This window comes from Dasypus novemcinctus, chromosome Y (assembly GCF_030445035.2).
Source record: "Dasypus novemcinctus isolate mDasNov1 chromosome Y, mDasNov1.1.hap2, whole genome shotgun sequence".
Classification (NCBI taxonomy): domain Eukaryota; kingdom Metazoa; phylum Chordata; class Mammalia; order Cingulata; family Dasypodidae; genus Dasypus; species Dasypus novemcinctus.
In genome coordinates this window covers 6,987,057-7,008,033 of record NC_092216.1, presented here as the reverse complement: position 1 = coordinate 7,008,033, position 20,977 = coordinate 6,987,057, and the positions used below count along the sequence as shown (strand labels likewise).

Here is a 20,977-nt window from a genome sequence, read left to right as displayed (position 1 = left end):
CTGGGATTACCTCCACAGACAGCCGAGCTTCTAAGTGGCTTTCCAAATACAAGAGATGACATACACACACAGGCAAACAAAATGTGGACTCTGCAGACAGATGAACCAAAGCAGCAAAATAAGAAATCTGAAATAAGACTCTATAAAGAATGGTATTTTTTTCTGCATTAAATGCAAGATTTAAGTTTATATATTGTGTGAGAAAGGATAATCTTTTTATTTGTTCCATCAGTTGCCAATGTGCTTTTGACACCACACTGTATTACAGCTTACTGGATTTTCTCTATTGTTCTTTAAAGCTATCAGAAAATGGAAGCTATTGTCCCACAAGGAAAACACAATTTCCAAATATAAATTGTAATTCAGGGAAGGAAATGCATCCTCCTTCTTCATAGAAACTGTCCATTTTTGGCTGTTGGGAGAATTATGAAAAGCTTCAAAGGGCAACTAGTTACTTGTGCACAAACTACTTCAATAGGACACATTTTCTGATTTTTCCAATTTGGTGACAAAGAAGCATTAAAACATCCTTTTTTTTTTTTTTTTTTTTCCAGTGAAGAGGTGCCTTCCATTTTATACAACAGATGTGTTTATGAAAAGCATGGAATATAAGACTTTAAAAAATAATAATTTGGTAAAAAGGCAGCCTACTCAATGGGAAAAAATATTTGGAAACCACATATCCAATAAGGTTTGATAACCCTGCCACATAAAGAGATCATACAACTCAAGGGTAAAAGGACAAGCAGCCCAATTTAAAAATGGGCAAAAGACTTGAACAGACATTTCTCCAAAGAGGAAATACAAATGGCCAAAAAATGTTCAACATGACTAGCGATTAGGGAAATGCAGATCAAAACTGCAATGAGACACCATTTCTCACCTTATAGGATGGTCATTTTTAAAAACCCAGAAAATCTACAAGTGCTGGAGAAGATGTGGAGAAATAGGAACACTCTTTCAGTGTTGGTGGGATTTTAGAATGGTGCTGCCACAGAGGCATCTGTGGAAGACAGTTTGGCAGGACCTCAAGGAGCTGAATATAGAACTGCTATAGGATCCAGCAATCCCATTACTAGGAATATATTCAGAAGAACTGAAAGCAAGGATGCAAAGTGACATGGGCACACCAATGCTCACAGCAGCATTACTCACAGCTGCTAAAATATGGAAACAACCCAAGTGTCCATCAACTGATGAATGGATAAACAAAATGTGGTATATACATTTGATGGAATACTCTTCATTTGTAAGTAGAAATGAAATTGGGATGCATATGACAACACGGATGAATCTAGAGGCTATTGAGTGAAATAAGCCAGACACAAAAGAACAAATATTGTATGGCCTCAGTAATATGACCTAAATACAATGAGTAAACTCATGGAGGTAAGCTCTAGTATAACCTAGCATAGGCTCCTAGGAAACAGAAGCTGGGTTGAGAATGAAAAATGATGCTTAATATATGTAGTATCATTAATAAGGTTAATTGTAAAAGTGTGGAAATGAATAAAGTTGAGAGCAAAACATTAAAATGAATATAGCTAACACTGCTGAATTATAAATGTGATTGTGGCCAAAAGGCATAGTTTAGGGAGATTAATGTTAATTGAAAGACACCTAGAGGATAATCGAGGGACTGTATAATACCGTGATTTCAGTGGTAAAGACTGTGGTTAATAGTATAAATATAAGAAGACTCTTCTTTTACAAAGCGCTAAGAATATGGTGGTACATGGGAAAATTACAACTACTATACCTTACGTATGATAGTTAACAGAATGTAATATTTTGCAGCAGCAAAGGCAAAAAAATACTTTTCAGTCCTAAGGGACAATAGAGGGGTATGAAGGCGTATGGGATTTTTCCTTTTGGAGTAATGATAACATTCTAAAATTGACTCAAGTGGTGACAGCACAAGTCAGTGATGAAATTGAGAGCCACTGAGGGTGCACTCTGAACGGATTGTATAACATGGGGGGCCAGTGGTGGATGACAGACTAATAATATGAAAACCTTTTATCCTGAACGATAACAAATACATAATACTAATATAGGGTGCTAATAATTGGCTGAGTTGGGGAAAAATATACCAAAAGTAAGATATGGGCGATAGTCGTAATATTTCCACGATGCTCTTTCATATTTGTAACAAATGTTTCACAACAACCGTATTGGCGGTGGGGAGATGTACAAAGACTTGCATGATGATATGTGTGTTTTATAAATTCACAACTTTTACTATATATTTATTATTTTTGCATGCTCACGTATGAATGATATACTTCAATAAAATTTTATTAAAAATTTGAACCATGCCTTCACACACATGGAGAGTGAAGCCCACAAAGGCTTTCCAATGCTCCTTTTCTGTCAATGTCATTAGACGTTGCCATTTCATCCCCGGTTTAGGGGTGGGGACTCTCTGCCAGCATAGTGCTGCCTAAGAAATGAATCAGCTGGCTTCTTTCCCAAGAGCCATGCCCAGATCTGCAGCAGATAAAGCATGGCCTTCCCCAAGAAACTTCAGTCCCAAGAAGTCTGATTCCTTCACCTACTTCTATGAATTTGCTTATTTGGGAAGTCTTCAAAACCCAGGCAAGTCCATAAGCTCCGTCAAAGTCATAACTCTGGACAAAGCAATCAATCACAGCTTGTGGGGTATCACTGTCCTTCCGAATTCATAATCCTAGCACTGGGGCAGTTTTCCTTTCAAATTCTCTTCTGACCTACTGAAAAATATAATGTTGGTACAACAGAGAAAAAAAAAAAATAAGTTTCTCGTTTTCCGAGAGGAGAAATAAATCAGGAATGAGAAAGGAAAGACTCTAGCTGGTGAGGATGGCATACTGCAAACACCTCAGTGTTTGTGGATTTGATCCCGTAAAGAGGAAACTGAGGCACAGAGATCCACAGTCTATCACAGTTGGTAAGTGGTCAGTGGCCTTGTGGGAACCCAGACATCTGCAAAATCTAGGCTCTTAACCACCAATACACCCTCACATTGAAAGGTTTCTGCAAATGTCTGATTTCTGGAAAGGGGTGTCTTTTTCCTTAAATGTGCATTTGCAATGGAAACAAACTCCAGAAGCGGGGACAAAAAGATATTTCTGAGAATAGTGGGGAAAAAAATGCTTTTCAGGTTGCACTCCGAAAGGACAGAAGAGAGGGGGAAAAAAAAAAGCTGAGAGCTGCCAGTGACAGTTGTGACCTGGGAAAGCAGAAGCAACGGGTTAGTACTACGACTGAATGTGAGCATGCCTCCTGTGTCTCCGTGCTATCAGAGGTGGGCCAGTGATGTCCTGTCCACCTCTAGATCAAGAGGGGGCTTAGATTCCACAGAATGGAGGAATAAAATATGGACTAGAGTGGACTTACTGATATTCTACTATAAAACCATTGTGATGAGTAATAGAAGAAATTGTAGCATGGAGGTGGAGAAAGTGGCCACAGTAGTTGCTGAGGGCAGGGAGAGGGAAGAAGAGATGTCACGTGGGGCCATTTTTGGAACTTGGAGTTGTCCTGAATGATATTGCAGGGTCAGATGCTGGACTTTATATATCCTGCCATAACCCACTGAATGGACTGGGGGAGAGTGCGAACTACAGGGTAACAATTATCTATGTAGTGCAGCAGTGCTCCAGAATGTGTTCACCGAGTGCGATGAGTGTGCCACAATGATGGGGGAGGTTGTTGGTGTGGGAGGAGTGGGCTGGGGGGGGGGGGGCCGGAATACAGGAACCTCATATTTTTTTCTTGAAACTTCGATCATTTATTTACTCACTTATTATTTCCAATTTGAGAATTTTGACCAGAAAAAATAGATAGATAGGGCCAACTTCATGGGTATGTGACCTGTGGAGTTGTTCAGGACTTGTGTTTAGAAGAGTCCTGTTCTAATGTCAGAGAGCATTATTTTTAATACTTCTTGAACAAAGGGCCCTGAGTTTTAATTTTGTATTGGGCCTTGCAAATGAGGTACCCAGTCCTGTATGCAGACATTATTTTTTATTTTTTATCTTTTTAAATTATTTTTAATGTTACATTAAAAAATATGAGGTCCCTATATACCCCCCTATATTTATCACAAAAAAATTTTACATTAAAAAATATCTTCAAAAAAATACAGTTTACAAAAATGATGGGGTGGGGGGTGGGGAGTGGGTTATATGAGAACCTCTTATGTTTGTTTTGTTTTTTAAGGTAACATTCCTTGTGATCTATTAACTTTAATTAAAAAATAAATAAATAAAAGTAATTTTAGAAAAATATGTGGGCCGGGGCTTCGCTTGGGGAGAACGCGCCGGCCGGAGATGCTCAGGGATGCCGAAGCTGTACCTGGGCGCCACCTGCGCATGCGCCCGCCGCCCGGGGCAGGACCCCCAGCGAGGCGGGCGGGCCACACCCACGGGACACCAGCCTAGGACCGCGCGGCCGGGATTCGGCCGGGACTTGGGGCTCACAGCCGCCGCTTCCTGACTTCAAGTCCTTTCTAAAGTTCAAGCCGCGAGCTTGTCCCCAGCCGAGTCGCTCAGCTGTGCGCGGCGACGGACCGTGTCGCGCCCGCCCGCGCCCCATCTCGGCCCCACCGCGGCGGCGCGGCTCGCCCCGGGTGCGCGTGCGCGGCGTGCCGGCCGGGGCGCGCGTGCGCGGTACGACCCGGGCGGGCGGGCGCGCCTCTCCCCGCCCCCACTCGGCCCGGGCGGCGGCAGCATGGCGGCGCCCTTGGCCTTCCCGCGACCCGTCACCCACCTCATCTTTGACATGGACGGCCTCCTTCTGGGTGGGTAGCGGCGCGGCCACGTCCCGCGGGCTCTCCGGGGAGGTGGGGCGGGGAGGGGCGCGCCTGGGGGACGGGACCCGGCGCTCCCCCCCACCCCCGAGCCGGTCACGAAGTCGGGCGGCGGCCGGCGCCCGCGGTTCCTTCCCAGAATGCGGGCGCGCGGCGAGGGCGTTTCCACCCCCACCCCCCCGCCACCCTCTTCCCGCGGCCTGGCCGGGGGAGGGTCTGGGGGGGCGCGGAGGCTTGGACCCGCGCAAGTCTCCCCCCCCCCCCCGCTCCTTCACCCTCCAGCTGCGCGGGTCGCCTGCCCTGCCTCAGTTTCCCCACACGGCCGAGCCCGCGGAGGGTACCTGCTCCGCGGGGGGGGGGGGGGGAGAAGCCCCGCGGCCGCGTCGTCCTGCGCGGCGGCCGCTCTCCACCCGGCCCCCCCAGGCGACATGTGGCGGCGCCCGAGGACGCGGCGGGGGTCACCGCGGGGGCGCGGCGCGGGCCCGGCCGGGGGATGCGACCGCGCGCGCGCGGCCACGCGCCCGGCGCGCACCCCCGGCCCCGGGGGGGGTCTGGCTTGGAGCGGCCGCGGGCCTCGGCCGGACCCGGGTGCCGCAGAGAGATGCCCAGTGCAGGGGCCCACCCTGCCCGGGGCCGTGTTCGATCCCGCGGCCTGCCGAGTCGGACAAGCGCCCCTCTCTGCCCCCCCCCCCCCCCGAGGGGTTGGCAGCCCCCTAGGGGTATCCCGTGCAGGGTGGCATTCGGAGAATAAAGCAGACCCCTTTAGAACCCAGGCGGTGCCCAGAGCTTTAACAGAAATAAATCCCACAGGTCCGAAAAGCGCCCGCACACTTGATGGGCACTGCCGACCGGGTGCTTTATTGACCTCGGTGATGGCTTATCTCCTAGCGCTCTACAGGGGAGGAGGAACGATCTGCCTTCGGCTCATTAGGAAAAAAAACAAACACTGCAGCTCAGAGAACTGGTTTCTTGTCCGGGATCACACAGCTAATAAGGAGCACGGCTGAGAAATGATCCCACGTGGATCTGATTCTAAATAGAAATGGTGCACTCGTCTTAAATCGTGGGTATGTCCTTGTTCTGGCGAATGGTATGCCTGTGTGATTCCACAGGAAGGAGATTTATAGAGAGAGACGTATGTATAAGGCACACAAAAAACAGTCTCTTGGTTCTATGGACCCAGAGATATAATTTCAGGGATTCCAAGGGGAAAGCAAATAATCCCTCTGTAGTGATTGGAAAGCACAGTGTATGCAGCTACCAAATTTGAAATGACTCAGTTTCACAAAGCTTCAGGAATTTGGAAGTGGTGTACTTTGTAGATGTGAGTTTTCTTACCCAGGTGGTCAGGGACTTAAATTGTTCCATCAATTCCTTACCCTCTAATGAGCAGTCCAGCGTACCTGTTGTGGGAGTCTCATGAATTTTAAAACAAGCAGAGTATCTCATTCCAATTAAATTTATTAAACTTCTAAATGAGCTCGATACTTCATTTTGACTGTAGATTCACACACAGCCATTCCTTGAAGTGAAAAATGTGGCTTTGGTGGCCCTGCTTCATGGGTAGTTACCAGCCAAGGTCCTCTTCTTTGCTAGTTAAGGCAAGTTGCACTATTACCCCAGAGTTTGAACTGGTCAGAGTCAGAAATAATCGCCGTTTCAGAAAAGACTTAGCTATTTTTTTCTCCTTTTCTCTCCATTTTATCCTTTCCTGCCCTAACTCTTCTTTGAGGTGGCAAGGCACGCAGAGCTTTTTCAAAAATTTGCCCGTACTTACTCTATGCTTTTACAAAATATCTTGTATACAGAATAGCTTTCCAAAATGTACGAATTTATCCCATTTAATCTACCAAATCAGGCCTGCTCCAATTTTGTGGCACCTCATTCCAACATACCTGTTGTTTGCATAACAGTAAATCATCAATTTATAATGATTTCTTTTGCAGTAGGTGTGGTCTTTGGAATTTTAAATGGGTTTCCCCAGGAAGTTCTCTTTGTTAGTGTAGCCACAGTACTCTCAGGGTGTAAAATTGAAAACAAATTGTTTGTCAGAATTCATATATTACAAGAGGAGCTTGTTTAATCAGAGAATGAGGAAGTAAATGGAGATTTTTGTGGAAATGTAGAGGAGAACACCAGGGCATTTTCCAGTGCTTTTGAAATGTTTGAAGCCATTAGTTGTCCTTTCAATCGAAAAAAGACACTTGGATTCTGTTTTTCTTGTCAGAAGATAACAGCTATGATTTAGGTTATTTTGCTTCTCCAATGGAATACAGAGAAAGAGAAGTGGGGTGAGGTGTGGGGACTAAGATTACTTAGGAACTAGGACAAGATGAAGCAAGATTTGAACACATGGATGGGGAACATTACGTGGTACGTAATTAGCTGGGGTAGGCGCTGGGAAAATTAGCACAAAGAATGAGTCTGGTCTCTTTGAAGGATAAAGTTTATTGTCTAGAGTGGAGCTATCTAATAGAAATATAACCAAGTCACAAAATTTTCTGATTGATTGATTAAGCAAAAAAACAAAGTTGGGTGATGTGTTTTATCTAACCTAAGGTATTTACAATATTGTTATTCAATTTGTAATAAATATAAGGAATCATATTGATGCTTTGTATTGGCCTGTGAGTCCAAGGCTTCCAAATCTGAGTCTTTTACACTCACAGCCCTTGGCTTGAACTAGCTACATTTCAAGTCCTCAGTAGCTACATGTAGCGAGTGGCTGTGCCTTGGACAGTCCAGGCCTAGAGCTTTTGGGAAGCAACCCAGGATGTTTGCTGTTTCTGAGAACAGCCGTGGTGGACAGGCCTGGCTGAGGGTGGACAGCCCCAGCTGAGGATGGATGTTGTCAAGCTAGATAAATTAGGTAGCTTCTAGGGTATATAAAATGTGTTTTCCAAGTGTGTGATGCAGTAATTATGTAAGCTGACACCTTTAGCAAAGAAAGTTAAGGAAGCTTATTTTAAAATTCTTTAAAATCAGAAAAAAATGTCTCTGCATGGGAAATATTTGTGGTATTGATTTTAACTTACCATGTCTATATGGCAACATCCAGATTGCAGTATTTTAATGAGTGACACATGGCTTCTACTTCACCTTGGCATAGTGGTAAAAGGCCTGTTCTGTCCCTGTCACAGTCCAGTAGCTTTCTTCTTACACTCTATCTGCCTCAAGACTGTTCAAAGTTCCTTCTTGCTGCATCCTAAGCTCCCAGAAGTAGAGACTTGGTGGTATTCTGAGCCCAGCACCCAGACAATTACTGGTTGACTTGGCCAGTTCACCATTGTGCCTAGTCTGTGGTCAGAATCTAGTCCACTGCCATTGCTTTGATAACTTCACTTAGGCTAATTTCTTCAAAACACAGGAGGATCCTTACAACTGGTGACAAAAATAGAACTTTCCCATTTCTAGCCCTAGACTAATTTTCTGAAGAACCTCCCTACACCCTCGTTTGACCCGGCAGGGAATATGTGAGGTGTGAAAGTGGAGGGACGGTAGACTTTTCTGCCTCGGTTGGTTCCATCACATCCTGTTAGGAAGCGTCTTTTGGCTCAGGGGGGTAGAACAGAATAAAGGGTCTTTCGCTCCCTCCCTGCGTGGGTCATTCCGGCTCACAAGCTGCAGAGAGCTCCCAAGTTACAGTGAGATCATTGCTTGCTCCTCCTTTTAAAGATGCCCCCTCTCCCCATTGTGTGCATTGAGGTCTCTTTCTGGAGGTTGGGGGACTCTGTGGTAGCTGCTCCCCATTCTGTCTGCCCTGACTCCACTGCGAACTCACAACACAACGTTTAGGTTTCGTTTCGCCTTGTTAGGTAAAGTTGAAGTTCGCTTTCACATCTGTGAAGGAATCAGCCCAAGTCATGAGCCCACAGGGGAGGGACCTTGATTTTATCTTCCTGGCTACAGTGTAATCAATGAGTTTGTTTCCTTTCCGGAAACTGAAAAGATGACGCCTATACAACCAGCATGAGACAACGATGTTCCCAATAAAGGTCCAGAAAGATTGGGAATAAGATGCAGGTGGGGTCGGGGGCAGGCAATAATAGACTACCTTGTAGGTTGGAGATAATTTGACAGTAATAAAAAAGCATTCAGCTGTGGACTGAAGTTGGTAAAGTCAGTCCTCTTGAGTTCTGCTTTCTAACAGACCCAAATCATGTCAACTTTGAGTTTGTTCTTATACTCAGAGGGTAGTTGTCAACCACAGCTGCTCCTGTTGCTGAATTGAGAAGTGAGTGAGATTTAAACTGCAGACCAGTGGGAGTTTGGTCAAACAGGCGGTGAGACTAAAATAGTCAGGTGATTTTGCCAGTGCAGGTATAAAATGTCCTTTCCTTACTTTCTTCTAGCTTCCTTATCCTCATAGTGTTGTGTTTTTTTTGAACTTTTTAAATCGAAATATATCATCATACATAAGCAATAAATGTATACTAGTTGTGAACTTAAACATATAACATCAAACAAACATATATAACATCTCACCCTACCACCAATAACTTGCATTGTTTTTAAACCTTTTTAACTAATGATAAAAGAACATTGTCAAAATATCACTACTAAACCAAAGTATTTTTCCCCTAACCAATCCAATTATTATTATCCTAATATCATTTATATATGAACATACATAAACAATTAAGTATGTAGTAAAGGTTGTGAACTTACAAAGCAAACACGCGTAATGTCATACAGGGGTCCCATACATAACCCTCCAGCACCGTGTAGTTTCATGAAATGTTTGTTGCAAACTATGGAAGAACACTGTCAAAATCTTAATACTAATCATAGTTCTTTTCTTACATTTGGTCTTTTTCCCCCAAACCCACCCTATTATTATTTTTTAAATGTATTTTTTATGACAGAAGTTGTAAACTTATAAAACAATTATGCACATGTGCAGAATTCCCAAACAACATCCCTTCATCAACACACCACAATGTGGTGAGTCATTTGCTACCGATAAAATAATATCATCTGGTTATTGCCATGTCCATAGCATACATTTGGCTCACTTTTTCCATACTGCGTCAATATCAATACAGTACATCTTTTGCATAGATGCAAGAATATTATTACTACTAGCCACAGTCTATAGGTCACTCCAGCTGTATTTTTCCCATGCTTCCCCATATTCCCAACACCCTGCAGGAGTGATATACATTTGTGGTACACAAAACACAAAACAGTCTTGGATCTATACCATCAATGACAATTCTCACCCACCTCTTGGTTTACTGTGCTATCCAGTTCCTAGATTATTCTCAACCATTCTGTCAGTTGGCATTTACATAACTAGACTACCATTTTCAGTCACATCCCCATTTATAAACTAGCTGTTCCTCACTGTGTGTTACCATCCACTCTATACGTTTCCACAATTTCACAGTAAAGCTAATTAAAACTTCTGCATACATTAAACATCAGTAGTCCACTCAGTCCTCCTCTTATTTCCTTTAAGAATCCGCCTACCACCAGGTCTTGAAGATATTTTCCAGTAATTTCTTCTAGAAGTTTTATGGTTCTTGGTGTTTTGTTTTGTTTTTTTTTTAGTTTTTTGATCCATTTTGAGTTAGTTTTTGGAAAAGGTATGAGAGAGGGGTCCTCTTTCCTTCTTCCATCAGCTATGGATGCACAATTCTTTCAGCACCATTTGTTGACTGGATTGTTCTGCCCGAGCTGTGTGAGTCGGACAGGCTAGTCAAAAATCACTTGACCGTACCTGTGAGGGTCTGTTTCTGAACCATAAATTTGGTTCCATTGGTTTATTGTATCTGTCTATAGGCCAGTACCTTGCTGTTTTTACCACTATGATGAAGGTTCACTTTTCCTTTTTCTGATGTTTCTAGCTATTCAAGACTCCTTACCCTTCCAAATAAATTTAATGATCGTGTTTTCAATTTTTTCTTTAATGCTGGTGGAATTTTTATCGGGATTGCATTAAATCCGTCATCAATTTGAGTAGAACTGACATCTTAATGATATTTAGTCTTCCAATCCATGAGCATGGAATGTTCTTCCAGTTAATTAGGGCTTTTTTGATTTCTTTTTAACATGGAGTTGCAGTTTTCTGAATACAAGTGCTTTACATCATTGGTTAAGTTTATTCCTATTTGAGTTTCATCTGTCATATTTTGTTTTTGCCGCTCTTTTGACACTTTTAGTTACTTGTATTGATATAATCTTCATTTCTATACTCTCTTTCAGGCCCTCTTTCCTATCTTTTCTTTTCAGGCTCTAACACACCCTTTAGTATTTCCTGAAATTCTGGTCTCTTGCTTAGAAATTCTCTCAGTTTCTGTTTAACTGTGAATATTCTAATTTCACCCTTATTTTTGAAGGACTGCCTTGCTGGATATAAGATTCTTGGCTGGAAGTTTTTCTCTTGTATCTTAAATATATCAGACCACTGTCTTCTTGCCTCCATGGTTTCTGGTGAGAAATCAGCACTTAATCTTATTGGATATCCCTTATATGCTATGCATTTTTTTCTCTTGCTGCTCTCAGAATTCTCTCTTTGTCTTTGGCCTTTGACATTCTGATGAGTATGTGTCTTGGAGTTGGTCTATTTGGAATTTTTTGGATGGGAGTACATTGTGCTTCTTGGACAGGAATATCTATGTCCTTCAATAGGGTTGGGAAATTTTCTACCATTATTTCTTTAAATATCCCTTCTGCCCCTTTTCCCTTCTTTTCTCCTGGGACACCCATGACACTTATGTTTGCACGCCTTTTGCTGTCATTTAGTTCCCTGAGACCCTGTTCAATTTTTTCCATTCTTTTCTTCATCACTGCTTTTGTATGTTCACTTTTAGAGGCCATTTCTTCAAGCTCACCAATCCTTTCCCCTGCCTTCTTAAATCTGCTATTATATGATTCCAATGTTTTTTAAATTGCATTGATTGTACCTTTCATTCCCATAAGATCTGTTATTTTTCTATGTATGCTTTCAAATTCTTCTTTGTGCTCATCCAATGTCTTCTTAATAACTTTAGTCTCTTTAGCCATCTCATTGAATTTATTAAGATCTGTTTGAACATCTATAATTAGGTGTCTCAACTCCTTAATGTCATCTGGAGGCTTATCTTGTTCCTTTAACTGGGCCATAGCTTCCTCTTTCTTGGTGTGGATTGTAATTTTTTGTTGGTATCTTCACATCTGGCTTACTAGAGTATTTATTTCTGGGTGTAGTTTTTCTCTCTAGTTTAGGGCTTCCTATCGTTTCTCCCTTGCTGGTTGTGCAGTAGGAGGCAAGCATGTAGTTGGTGCTGTAAGCTGTGGAGGCTCAAGCTGCCCTCATTGCACCAGGGACCAGTGAAGCTTCTTCCAGCTTTCTCCTTTGCCAGGGGTAGGGACAGAGTCACAGCTATGTGGAATAATCCATGTGCAGGCCTATGCTGTAGTTGCCCAGAGAGACTGATGATTCTTCACATCCTTTTCTTCCCTGACTGGGGCAGGGGTGGAGCTGCAGGTGTGGGCAGCAGTCTGTGCAGTGCGGGTCCAAGGTGACCGCAGTTGCCCTGGTAGACTTCTGATTTTCAGTCAATGCCAGCCAAAGTTCTCTGCAGTTATCTGTATAGGCTGGTGCAGGGCTCCCGGGCCTCCTCCCTACCAGAGGTGGGGCTGAAGCCTAGGCAGGCTGCAGGCTGATCTGCGGGAAGGAAACTGGTACCTGCCGACCCTGAGAGTATCAGTCAGCCTGGCTGCCCCTCAGGCTGGGGGTGGAGTCAGAATGGTGGCCACTGGCCTCTTTCTGACTTGGGCTGGTTCACATCCCAGCTGTTCCGAGGGTTATCTCTTAGCAGCCAAGTCTCCCAATCAATAGCCGAAATAGGCAGCCAACCGTCTCCTCCTCCCCTGTTTCTGGGAAATGGAGCTTCCAATTCCAGCCACAGAACAGCTCCTGGGGCGGCTCATGCTGCCAGAGCAGGACAATCACCAGCCTCCACGGCTTGGCCGGTAATTTCCCGGAGAGGCTGGCGCAGGTCCCCGCAGCTTCCTCCTGGAGGTGGCACTGGGGCCTAGGCTAGACCTGCAGTCTGATCTGGATGGGAAGAAGCTGGTCTCCACAAGCACCAGGATCCTCAGTCTACCCTGCTGCCCCTCGTGCCAGGCGTGGGGTTAAGATGGCAGCTCTTGGCCTCTTTCTGACTTGGACAGGCTCAAACCTTAGCTGTTCTCAAGATTATAATATAGCCTGCTGAATTTCCTCATCATAGCTGAAATTGGTGCCCAACCGTCTCTTCCTCCCCCGTTTTGGGGAAGTGGAGCTTTCGATTCCAGCCGCAGAACAGCTCCTGAGGCGGCTTGTGCCTCCAGTGGAGGATGGCACTGGCCTCTGGGCCGTGGAGCTTCTACTTACGTGTCTTCTCTGCAGACGGGCATCTCCTCCTTCCACTCCTTCAAGGATGTTGCAGGATGTTTTTCTGGTCTCCTGGAGCCCCCAAACAGGTGCTTCAGCTGGCTCCAGAGAGCTCGGGGTGTTTGCTAACTGCCCTGTAGCAGGAGCTGACTCCAGGAGCTCCTTACTCCGCCGCCATCTTGCTGGTTGTTCTCATAGTGTGGTTTTATTTGGAACCTTAGTGAAACAAACTGGATATAATCATGGGAGAGCAGTCATCATTTGTCTCTAACCACATCTTTGTTCTTCCTTTCTTTCCCTGAAAAAGCTGTGTTTGGGGGATTATTTGGGTTCTCTTCTCCTTCTGATTGATTTCTTGCTCTTCACTCCAGTTCTTTCCTTTTTAAATTACTATGATTTCAATGTCACTTGTTCTCTGTTACTTTGCAGGGTGTATAATAAAGAATTTGTCTTCAGCTCAGAGTTCTTGCCTTTGCCCTGGGAGGTAACCTTTGCAAGCTTCCTGAGTGATTGGCATGTCTTTGCTTTTCCCGGTGGGCCTCTTGATGGTTTATGCTACTGTGATGACTCAGGGTAGCCCAGTCCAGAAGCACAGACCATGTGATTAGGGGCTTGGGGCTTTGAGCCATGTCACATCAACCCTACCTCCAGTAAGGAGAGGGGGGGCTGGAGATCGAATCCGACCTCCTAGATTCCGTCATGCCTTCTCAGGGAAACCCCAGTAAGATCTGGGCCCTGGAGCTCAGTGAGCTTCCCCTGTCGGCACTGCTCTCAGTATTGTCACACGTTGATGTGCCAGGACGTTAACCTGTCCCTAAAGTCGGCTGAAGCTTCATGCCGCGACACTCCCAGACCCTGAAGACAGCTGACACTTCCTGCACTGCTCCCAGGCTTCATCTTGCTATGCCTTTCTTCCTCTGGCCGGTTCTGATTTCCATCCTTTTGCTATGATAAAGCTGTAATGGTAAATATAGCACTTTCCTGTGTTCTGTGAGCTGTTCTACCGAACTGTTGAGCCTGAGGGAGTCCTTGGGGTCCCCCCCAGATTTATTGTCAGCTGGTCTGAAGTGAGGGTGGTCCTGTGGACTCCCACCCTTGCAGCTTGTGTCTAAAACAAGGACAGTCTTCTGGGGACTCTTACCTCTGACTTTGCAGTTGGATCCTAACTCCTTTGTCCAGTGATAGATGGAGATTTAATACAAAATAAAAGAGCAATGGAAATAAGGACTCCTGAAAGCATCTGCTGAAAGCCCTAATTATTTATTTATGTGCCCAGGCACCTTGAAACCTTTGGACACAGTAATTGAAAAGTGTTGACACACAGCCTGTCGTTGGAAGGTACAACTGCAGCATTCTAGGATGAGTCCTGTTTGAAAATCACGTCACTAGCATCAGGTGTAAGTGAATACCATTGACAAATGAGTGCAACGTCTGGTAGATTAAAATAAACCTCATTTCATTTTTTTAAAAATGGGGGGCCAGCTTTGGTTTTGTGGTTTAGATATTTGTGGTTTAAAATGGCCTACAGTTGGCGTCGCATGAGAGTTTTCTTAAAAGTGCAGTCACTGGCACCTGTACATCCTTGCCTTTGCGAAGGCGGCGGCACTTAGCCCCTCTCAATCTTTGAGCACCTGGCCGCTTCATCAGCACTCCCTCTATCCTGCTGGCCCTCAGCCTCCCCGTCCTTCTGCAGGATGCACACTCAGCAACCAGGTATCTGCCCAGAGTAGGTGGGCGGCGAGGTGTCCTGTGTGGGATGAGAATGACTCCCTGCGCCATGCCCCGGGCTGGCAGGAAGTTCCACGGGCCTTGCTCGCGGCACCACTCTGTGCGCTTGACGCCCACTGACCGCCCTCCTGCCCTGCGGGCTGCGCCGCCTTACGTGCCTTTTCGCGATTGAGGATGCTCCATTTACAATGTGGCAGATCACACAATGTGTCAGAGACCTCTGATGAGCAAGCCAAAGTTGGTGTGATATCCCAGTAGTCTTTCCAGGTGGGAGGGCCTGGCCATAGCCTGCAGGTCGAGCTCCTGGGAAGCCTTGGAGACGGGAGCCCAGGAGGCCCCAAGGCTTCCCTCCCGCTCAAGGAGCACACAAAAAACGCAGGAGACAGATTGTCCTTGGTGAGAGCTGCCTGCCATCAGCTCTCCAGCCAGCACTGCCCCCCCAATAGAACTTGCTGCCATGGTGGAAATATCAGTGTCTGCACCGCCCCAGACAGGAGCTACTGGCCACAGGCAGCAAAAAGCTCCACTTAATGTTCCATACCAAGGCACAGCTTCGGAAAAAAGATTGCTTCTTGATCATGGCTACTGAGAAAGCTGCAGAAGAATTTTCTGACTCTCTCAAAAACTTACCTTGTGAGCAACCCGTCTCCCAAGCACCATTAAGAGGTTAGGCTCAGCCTGTGTGCTCTTGAGGCCACTGCTTTCCTGCCAGGCGATAGATTCAGTTTGAACGGAGCGGGCGGGGGCCAGCTGAGGCTGCTGAAACCTCAGAATACCGGGCTGGAAAATTGTGTTTAACAGTAAGAGAGTGCATGGTGGGAAAAGTGGCAGCCTTTTAGACTTTTGAGAATAAGTCCTCTCACCGTGCCAGACTGTTGGTTGGAGTCTTGGCTGAGACACTTGCCAGCACCAGCAGGGTGAGTTCCGGTTATGTGAGATGCTTAAACTAGCCTGTGACTCAGTTTGTTTCTCAGGAAAATGGGGATAAGTAAATAAAGTACCTAGCTCAAGGCTTGTTTCAAGCTTAGATGAATTAATTCTTGTAAAGGTCTTAGAACAGTCTTTGACTATGGCGTTTGCCCTCATTTAACGACCGCCCCAGCACCGACTTCTGGGAGAACAGTTTTGGGGCGCTTCTCCTTTATACTCCATCCATTAGATCTGCACAACCTCGGCCAGCTGGCAAGTGCTAAGGGGAGGTGCCTACGGTTATCAGGATGCAGTGGCCGTCGGTCGCAGAGCTGTCATTTGAACTGGGTGTTCCCAAGTGCCTGTTGATCTGCCTGGGTGTGGTGGTACGATGGCTATGTAGAAGGGGGGCCTTGGTTGTGGGGAGGAAGTGTCCTGGCGTCTGCTGCGCCAAATGTTAACACCTTCGTTGGTTCATTGACTACAGGTGAGGGCATATGGGTGCCGGGTGTTTGCTCTTCTACTCTTGACTTTTCTGTACGCTTGGAAAGACTGAGAATTGAGTCTGAAGCATGAACCAGTAATTTTTTAAAAAGTAGTCATCAGCGAATTCTATTTAAAGAAACAAGAATGTAAAAAAGTCTGTCTTTAGAATGAATTGCTTTAGAGTATGAAATAAATGGTTCCAGAACCTTCAGCTTTCTGAAAAATTTAGGTGGCAATTCATTCCCTCGGAGATCAGCAAGTTACGGGATAGCAGAACACAGATTCTTAAAAGTCCCACGTCGTAGTTCTCCCCCGTCAGTTCCTTTTTCTCGTAGTGCAGTTCTAGCATGCCTTCTAGGATTTGGAAACGTATTTGTCCACAACGTTTTCTTTTGGTGATATTTCAAAGGGTGCTGATATTTTGTCAGCAGATCTTAAGATCCAAAAAATAAAATAACTTCTTAAAGCTCTCAAAAAGTAGCCACGACATCTCTATTCCAATAGATGTTTAAATGTATGTTGACGAGGCAGGGCTGACGCTGTCCCCTCGTAACCCCAGCACCTGCATCCCCGGGGGCTCTGGGGATTGATGCTGTAATTACACCTCTCAGCCGACTGCTGCAGACATCTAGGTGCGGCTGGCTTGGCCTCCTGTCTTCCTATCCCGAGGCTCCCCATCTTAGGAGACTCCCTTTGGAGCTTGAAGGTGGTGAGCAAAGTGATGAGACGACTGCTTAAGTGAGGCCTGCCCAGCGTCAGTGTTCTCCTGGACCCAGCCTTCCGTGACGGAGGGCACCCGGGGTCATCTCTCCACGCACTTACACAACTCCCTTCTGCTCCTTTCCTTCAGCTTCACTCATTTAGAAACATTTTAATTCTCGCCTTTTTAAAATAGTCCACTTGGTTATTGAAGAAACGTTTCGGGCAGCAAGGTGTTATACTTTTGTTCTGGCCACAGTAAGCATCGATTTCATGAAATACTAAACATTTTGATGATTTCAATATAGCACATTCTTATTTTCTCTCTGCGTCTTAATTTATTTCCCTCATTTATCTTAATGTAAAGCGTTTCCTTGGGTTAAGTAAATACCTTCCTTTTATTATTATTATTATTATATCTTGCTTGACTCCTACCTATAATCAAGGGAAACTTGTCCAGCTGAGTCACTACCTTTTGCAACCGTATATTTTGACCTCCATACAGACCTTTTGATGACTCCGTATCAGCTTTTAACATAGTATGTTTAGGTGACTGGCTTTGTAAAAGTAGAATCATGATCAAATTTGAGGTTTGGAATTGGAGCACCCCTCCCTCTCTAACAGAGTAAATGAGTCCAGACAACCGTGGGAGCTCGCTGGACAGCCCAGCAAAGACCCGACTCTCCTCACTCCCTCTCCCAGGAGCGTCATCACTCACAGCCCGGGTGGTCTCTGCCACGTGTTGACACATGTGGACCCAGCTCCTGCCTCTCTGAGCCTTCTTTGGTGCAGGTGTAATCCTCAGCCCTTCTTAAAAGACCACCTGGCCAGCGTGGGGTGCGTTAGATTTAGCTCACATATAAGCTCATGTCCCCATGACCAAGTCCCCCTTCCACACAGCTGTCACCACACAGCACGTGTATGCAGCCACCCACCGCTCAGTGACAACGGGAGCTGCATGCTGCAGCGCAACCCGAAGGGCCTCCTGGCTGGTTTACCAGTCCTGCTGATGTGGCGACATCGGTGTATCAGTGGTGTGGCAGCTGCAGTGACAGCCACGGTCACCATTGACTCTGCAGCATAGCCTCGTTGGTGCCTGTCCCCTCCTAGGACCTCACAGGCTTATCAAAATATAAAAATAGTAAGATCGAGGACCATGTTAACTCCCCATCCGCGGCCCGTAGTGCACAGGCTAACATGATTTCACAAAGAGAATTTCCTCACCTGGATGTATTATTAGCCCTTTTTTCTTTTTTCGAAACCAGGATTGTTGGTGAGTAGATCAAGTAAAATAATATTCCCACTTAGTGAGGCGCTTCTCTGAAGTAGCCTGAAGAATTTGACATCTTTGTATCATTGCGTCTGTCCACTGCTGCGTAATACATGCAAAGCACCTTGGTTGCTATTTGGAGTATTTACAGTTTCCTTAGAGTGGGCAGGGATTAGTTTTCAGGTCCCATATCTGAGGGCATCTTCTGGAACTAGCCCCTCCATTGGTTGCTTGGTTTGGGGAAGCCTCCCAAGACCCGCCCTTTTTTCCTTCAAGGAGCGTCCCTGAAGGAAACATCCCGGTGTTCAAGCCAGTGCCTCCACATTAGACTTCTAGAACTTCCTGCTGCATTTGGCGCTTCCCCTCTCTCTCCTTGGAAATCCCTATCTCTTCTGCTGTGCTGACAGTTCTTCTCTGTCCTCCTCAAACTCTACTCTTTTTCTTCGCTTGTTTATTTGCCCTCTCCAGGGCTTTGTCATGGGCTCTCTTCTCTCCTTGAACAGTCTCTTCTAAACACAAGGAGAAGTGGTTTCCCCTCAGGCCTGTGCTCTGTGATCTTTTGACAGCTGGAGAATCTTGGTCCTCTCTTGAGTCCTCAGCTGCACATCCCAGGGACTACCAGGTGTTCCTACCTGAGTGGCCCAGAAGCACTGCCCAAACACGGGGCCCACGAGCCCGCAGCTCTGCTCTTCTACAGTCCCAACAAACACCAGTGAGGCCATGGGCTGCAGTCAGGGGCTCGCAGTCATCTTCCATTGCTCTCCCCACCCTCCATCGGAACATCCCAAGGACTTGGTGCTTCCTGTATATTTTCAAAGCCATCTGCATGTCAGTCCAGCTGCCCTTGCCTTTCTTTAAGTCTCAGTCATTTTCCTGGTCTAACAGCAATTCATACTGAGAACTTTTGCCATTTGCCTAGCACCATCCACATGCTTGCCATGCATTGTCTCCTTGTAACTCTCATAGCGTGCGGAGGTCAGAGGGTTCTTATTACTGTTACCCATCTCACAGATGGGGAAACCAAGACTCCATGAGGTTGAGCGACCAAGCTTCAGAGGTGGCGACTGTGATAGACTCCTGTCTCTTCTCACAAATTCAGGAAAAGGTGCAATAATTCACAAAATTCAGCTGTTTTCTAGAGCTGTTACTTCCAGGAAGATCAGTGACAGTTGTCCAACTTTGGTGCTCACGTGGAAGGATGTTTCTTTGGAAAGGGGGCTGGTGAGAAGATCGTTTTCACAGGAGCTTTTTTCCCAGCTTGTGTTTCTAGATTCTTTATGTCGGAGGAATTTTGTCATAAATTGGCCCTTCAGTTCTTTTCGAGATAAAGATCTTGTGGATCATCAACCATACCTGTGAAAAATGTGATGCTTTCTACCCCTGTTGGTATTTCTGTACTTGATTACCAGGTCACAATACAAGGTGTGGCCGGATAGACTTGTTCCTTTCTGAAAACTCCAGCCATATCTCAGCACCCATCTTGTTAAACCAGTTGCGCTGACCTTGCTTGATGGAGAGCAGCCTGATAAAAGCATTTAAAGTTTTCCACTGGGTCATTTGAGCAAGGCTGGTAGTCAACCATTGGAAGCAATTAAAGTGGCTTAATGGGTCCAGCATTTAGGTGGATCCATTCAGATGGCTGAGGATGGGTGGCTCTTGCTGCTGTTTGAGGTTTATGGAAAGAGCTTTTAAGTTCAAAATGAATCTAAGAAATGCTAGGTAGGATAATCCACACGAGCTCTTAGAGAGACGTAGGCATGTTGTGATATTTGTTCAGTTCTTGAGTTCCACAGACTTTTAAAGCTTGCCAGCTACTGTCACAAGTGCAGGGGGAGAGGGAAGTGAGTAAAACGCCACTCTCGTATTAGGGGACCACTGTCAGAGAGGCGATGGGATGTTCACTGGTGGAGGTAGACATTTTCTGTCGTCATTTATCTGCTAGAGATGACTCCGTTTCCTTGCGAGCATAGAAAAGGAAGTGGACCATTCAGATGTGCCTCACAGAACAGGCGAGCCCTGAGCTATGTGGTAAAGTTGTTGGAGTTTGTTAGCTGGAGGGGAGGAAGGACAGAGAGCCACCAGGTGCAAACATAAAGTGCAAACTTAAAAGATCAGGGGGGTTGGGCCAAGCCGACCTGTGTGTGACTGCCAGTCCCGCAGGGAGTGGCACAGCAGAAGGCGAGAAGGTAAGCTGGGGACAAGTTAGGTGAGTTCTTGTGTCATGCCAAGGAGTCTAGCTTTTATCCTCTAACCACTGTGTGACCTTCAGCGTCTGTGTGCAGAGGGCAGCGCTTGAGAGCTTTAGAAAGACGTTTCTGAGAGTGTGGATGGGAAAAGAAAGCTTGGTTAGAAGGGCGCTGCGGCTTGTTCAGGGGAAAGCTAAAAAGACTTGGATTCCTAGGGCTGCCCTGCCAAACCCCCTCAAAACCAGTGCATCGGACAACAGCAGTGTCTTGCGTCCTAGTTTGGAGGCCATCTGTCCCAGGTCAAGGCGTGGGCAGGGCGGCGCTCCCTTGGACGCCCCGACGGTGACCACACTGCATGCCACTCTTAGCTTCTGGAGTTTGTTGCAGTGCTTAGCTTGTAGGCACGTGGTGGCTCCAGTCTCGGCCTCCACTGTCACATGGCCTTCTTCTCCTGCTCTGTCCCGTACAGGGACACTTGTCCTTGGATTTAGGGCCCACCCAGACAAGCCAGGAGGCTCTCATCTCGAGATCCTTAATTCTACCTC

The 20,977-nt window shown here is 46.0% G+C and overlaps 2 protein-coding genes across 9 annotated transcripts in view; one reads left to right on the top strand and one right to left on the bottom strand.

Annotated features, from left to right (window-relative positions):
* LOC139438383 (steryl-sulfatase-like) overlaps nucleotides 1-5,274 on the bottom strand; it is a 219,234-nt gene extending 213,960 nt beyond the window's left edge. For 4 of the 8 annotated variants that reach the window (XM_071213489.1, XM_071213493.1, XM_071213492.1 and 1 more), the window contains exon 1: nucleotides 4,753-4,990. In XM_071213489.1, the coding sequence (XP_071069590.1) occupies nucleotides 4,753-4,766 (14 nt within the window). In that variant the 5' untranslated portion in view covers nucleotides 4,767-4,990. Of the gene's footprint in view, nucleotides 1-4,752; nucleotides 4,991-5,133 lie in introns of those variants that run through there. The other 4 variants (XM_071213490.1, XM_071213494.1, XM_071213488.1 and 1 more) reach the window with 3 other exon arrangements.
* Nucleotides 4,672-20,977, top strand: part of LOC139436192 (pseudouridine-5'-phosphatase-like) — a 73,560-nt gene continuing 57,254 nt past the window's right edge. The window contains exon 1 of the mRNA XM_071213496.1: nucleotides 4,672-4,783. Within this exon, the coding sequence (XP_071069597.1) occupies nucleotides 4,714-4,783 (70 nt within the window). The 5' untranslated portion in view covers nucleotides 4,672-4,713. The remainder of the gene's footprint in view (nucleotides 4,784-20,977) is intronic.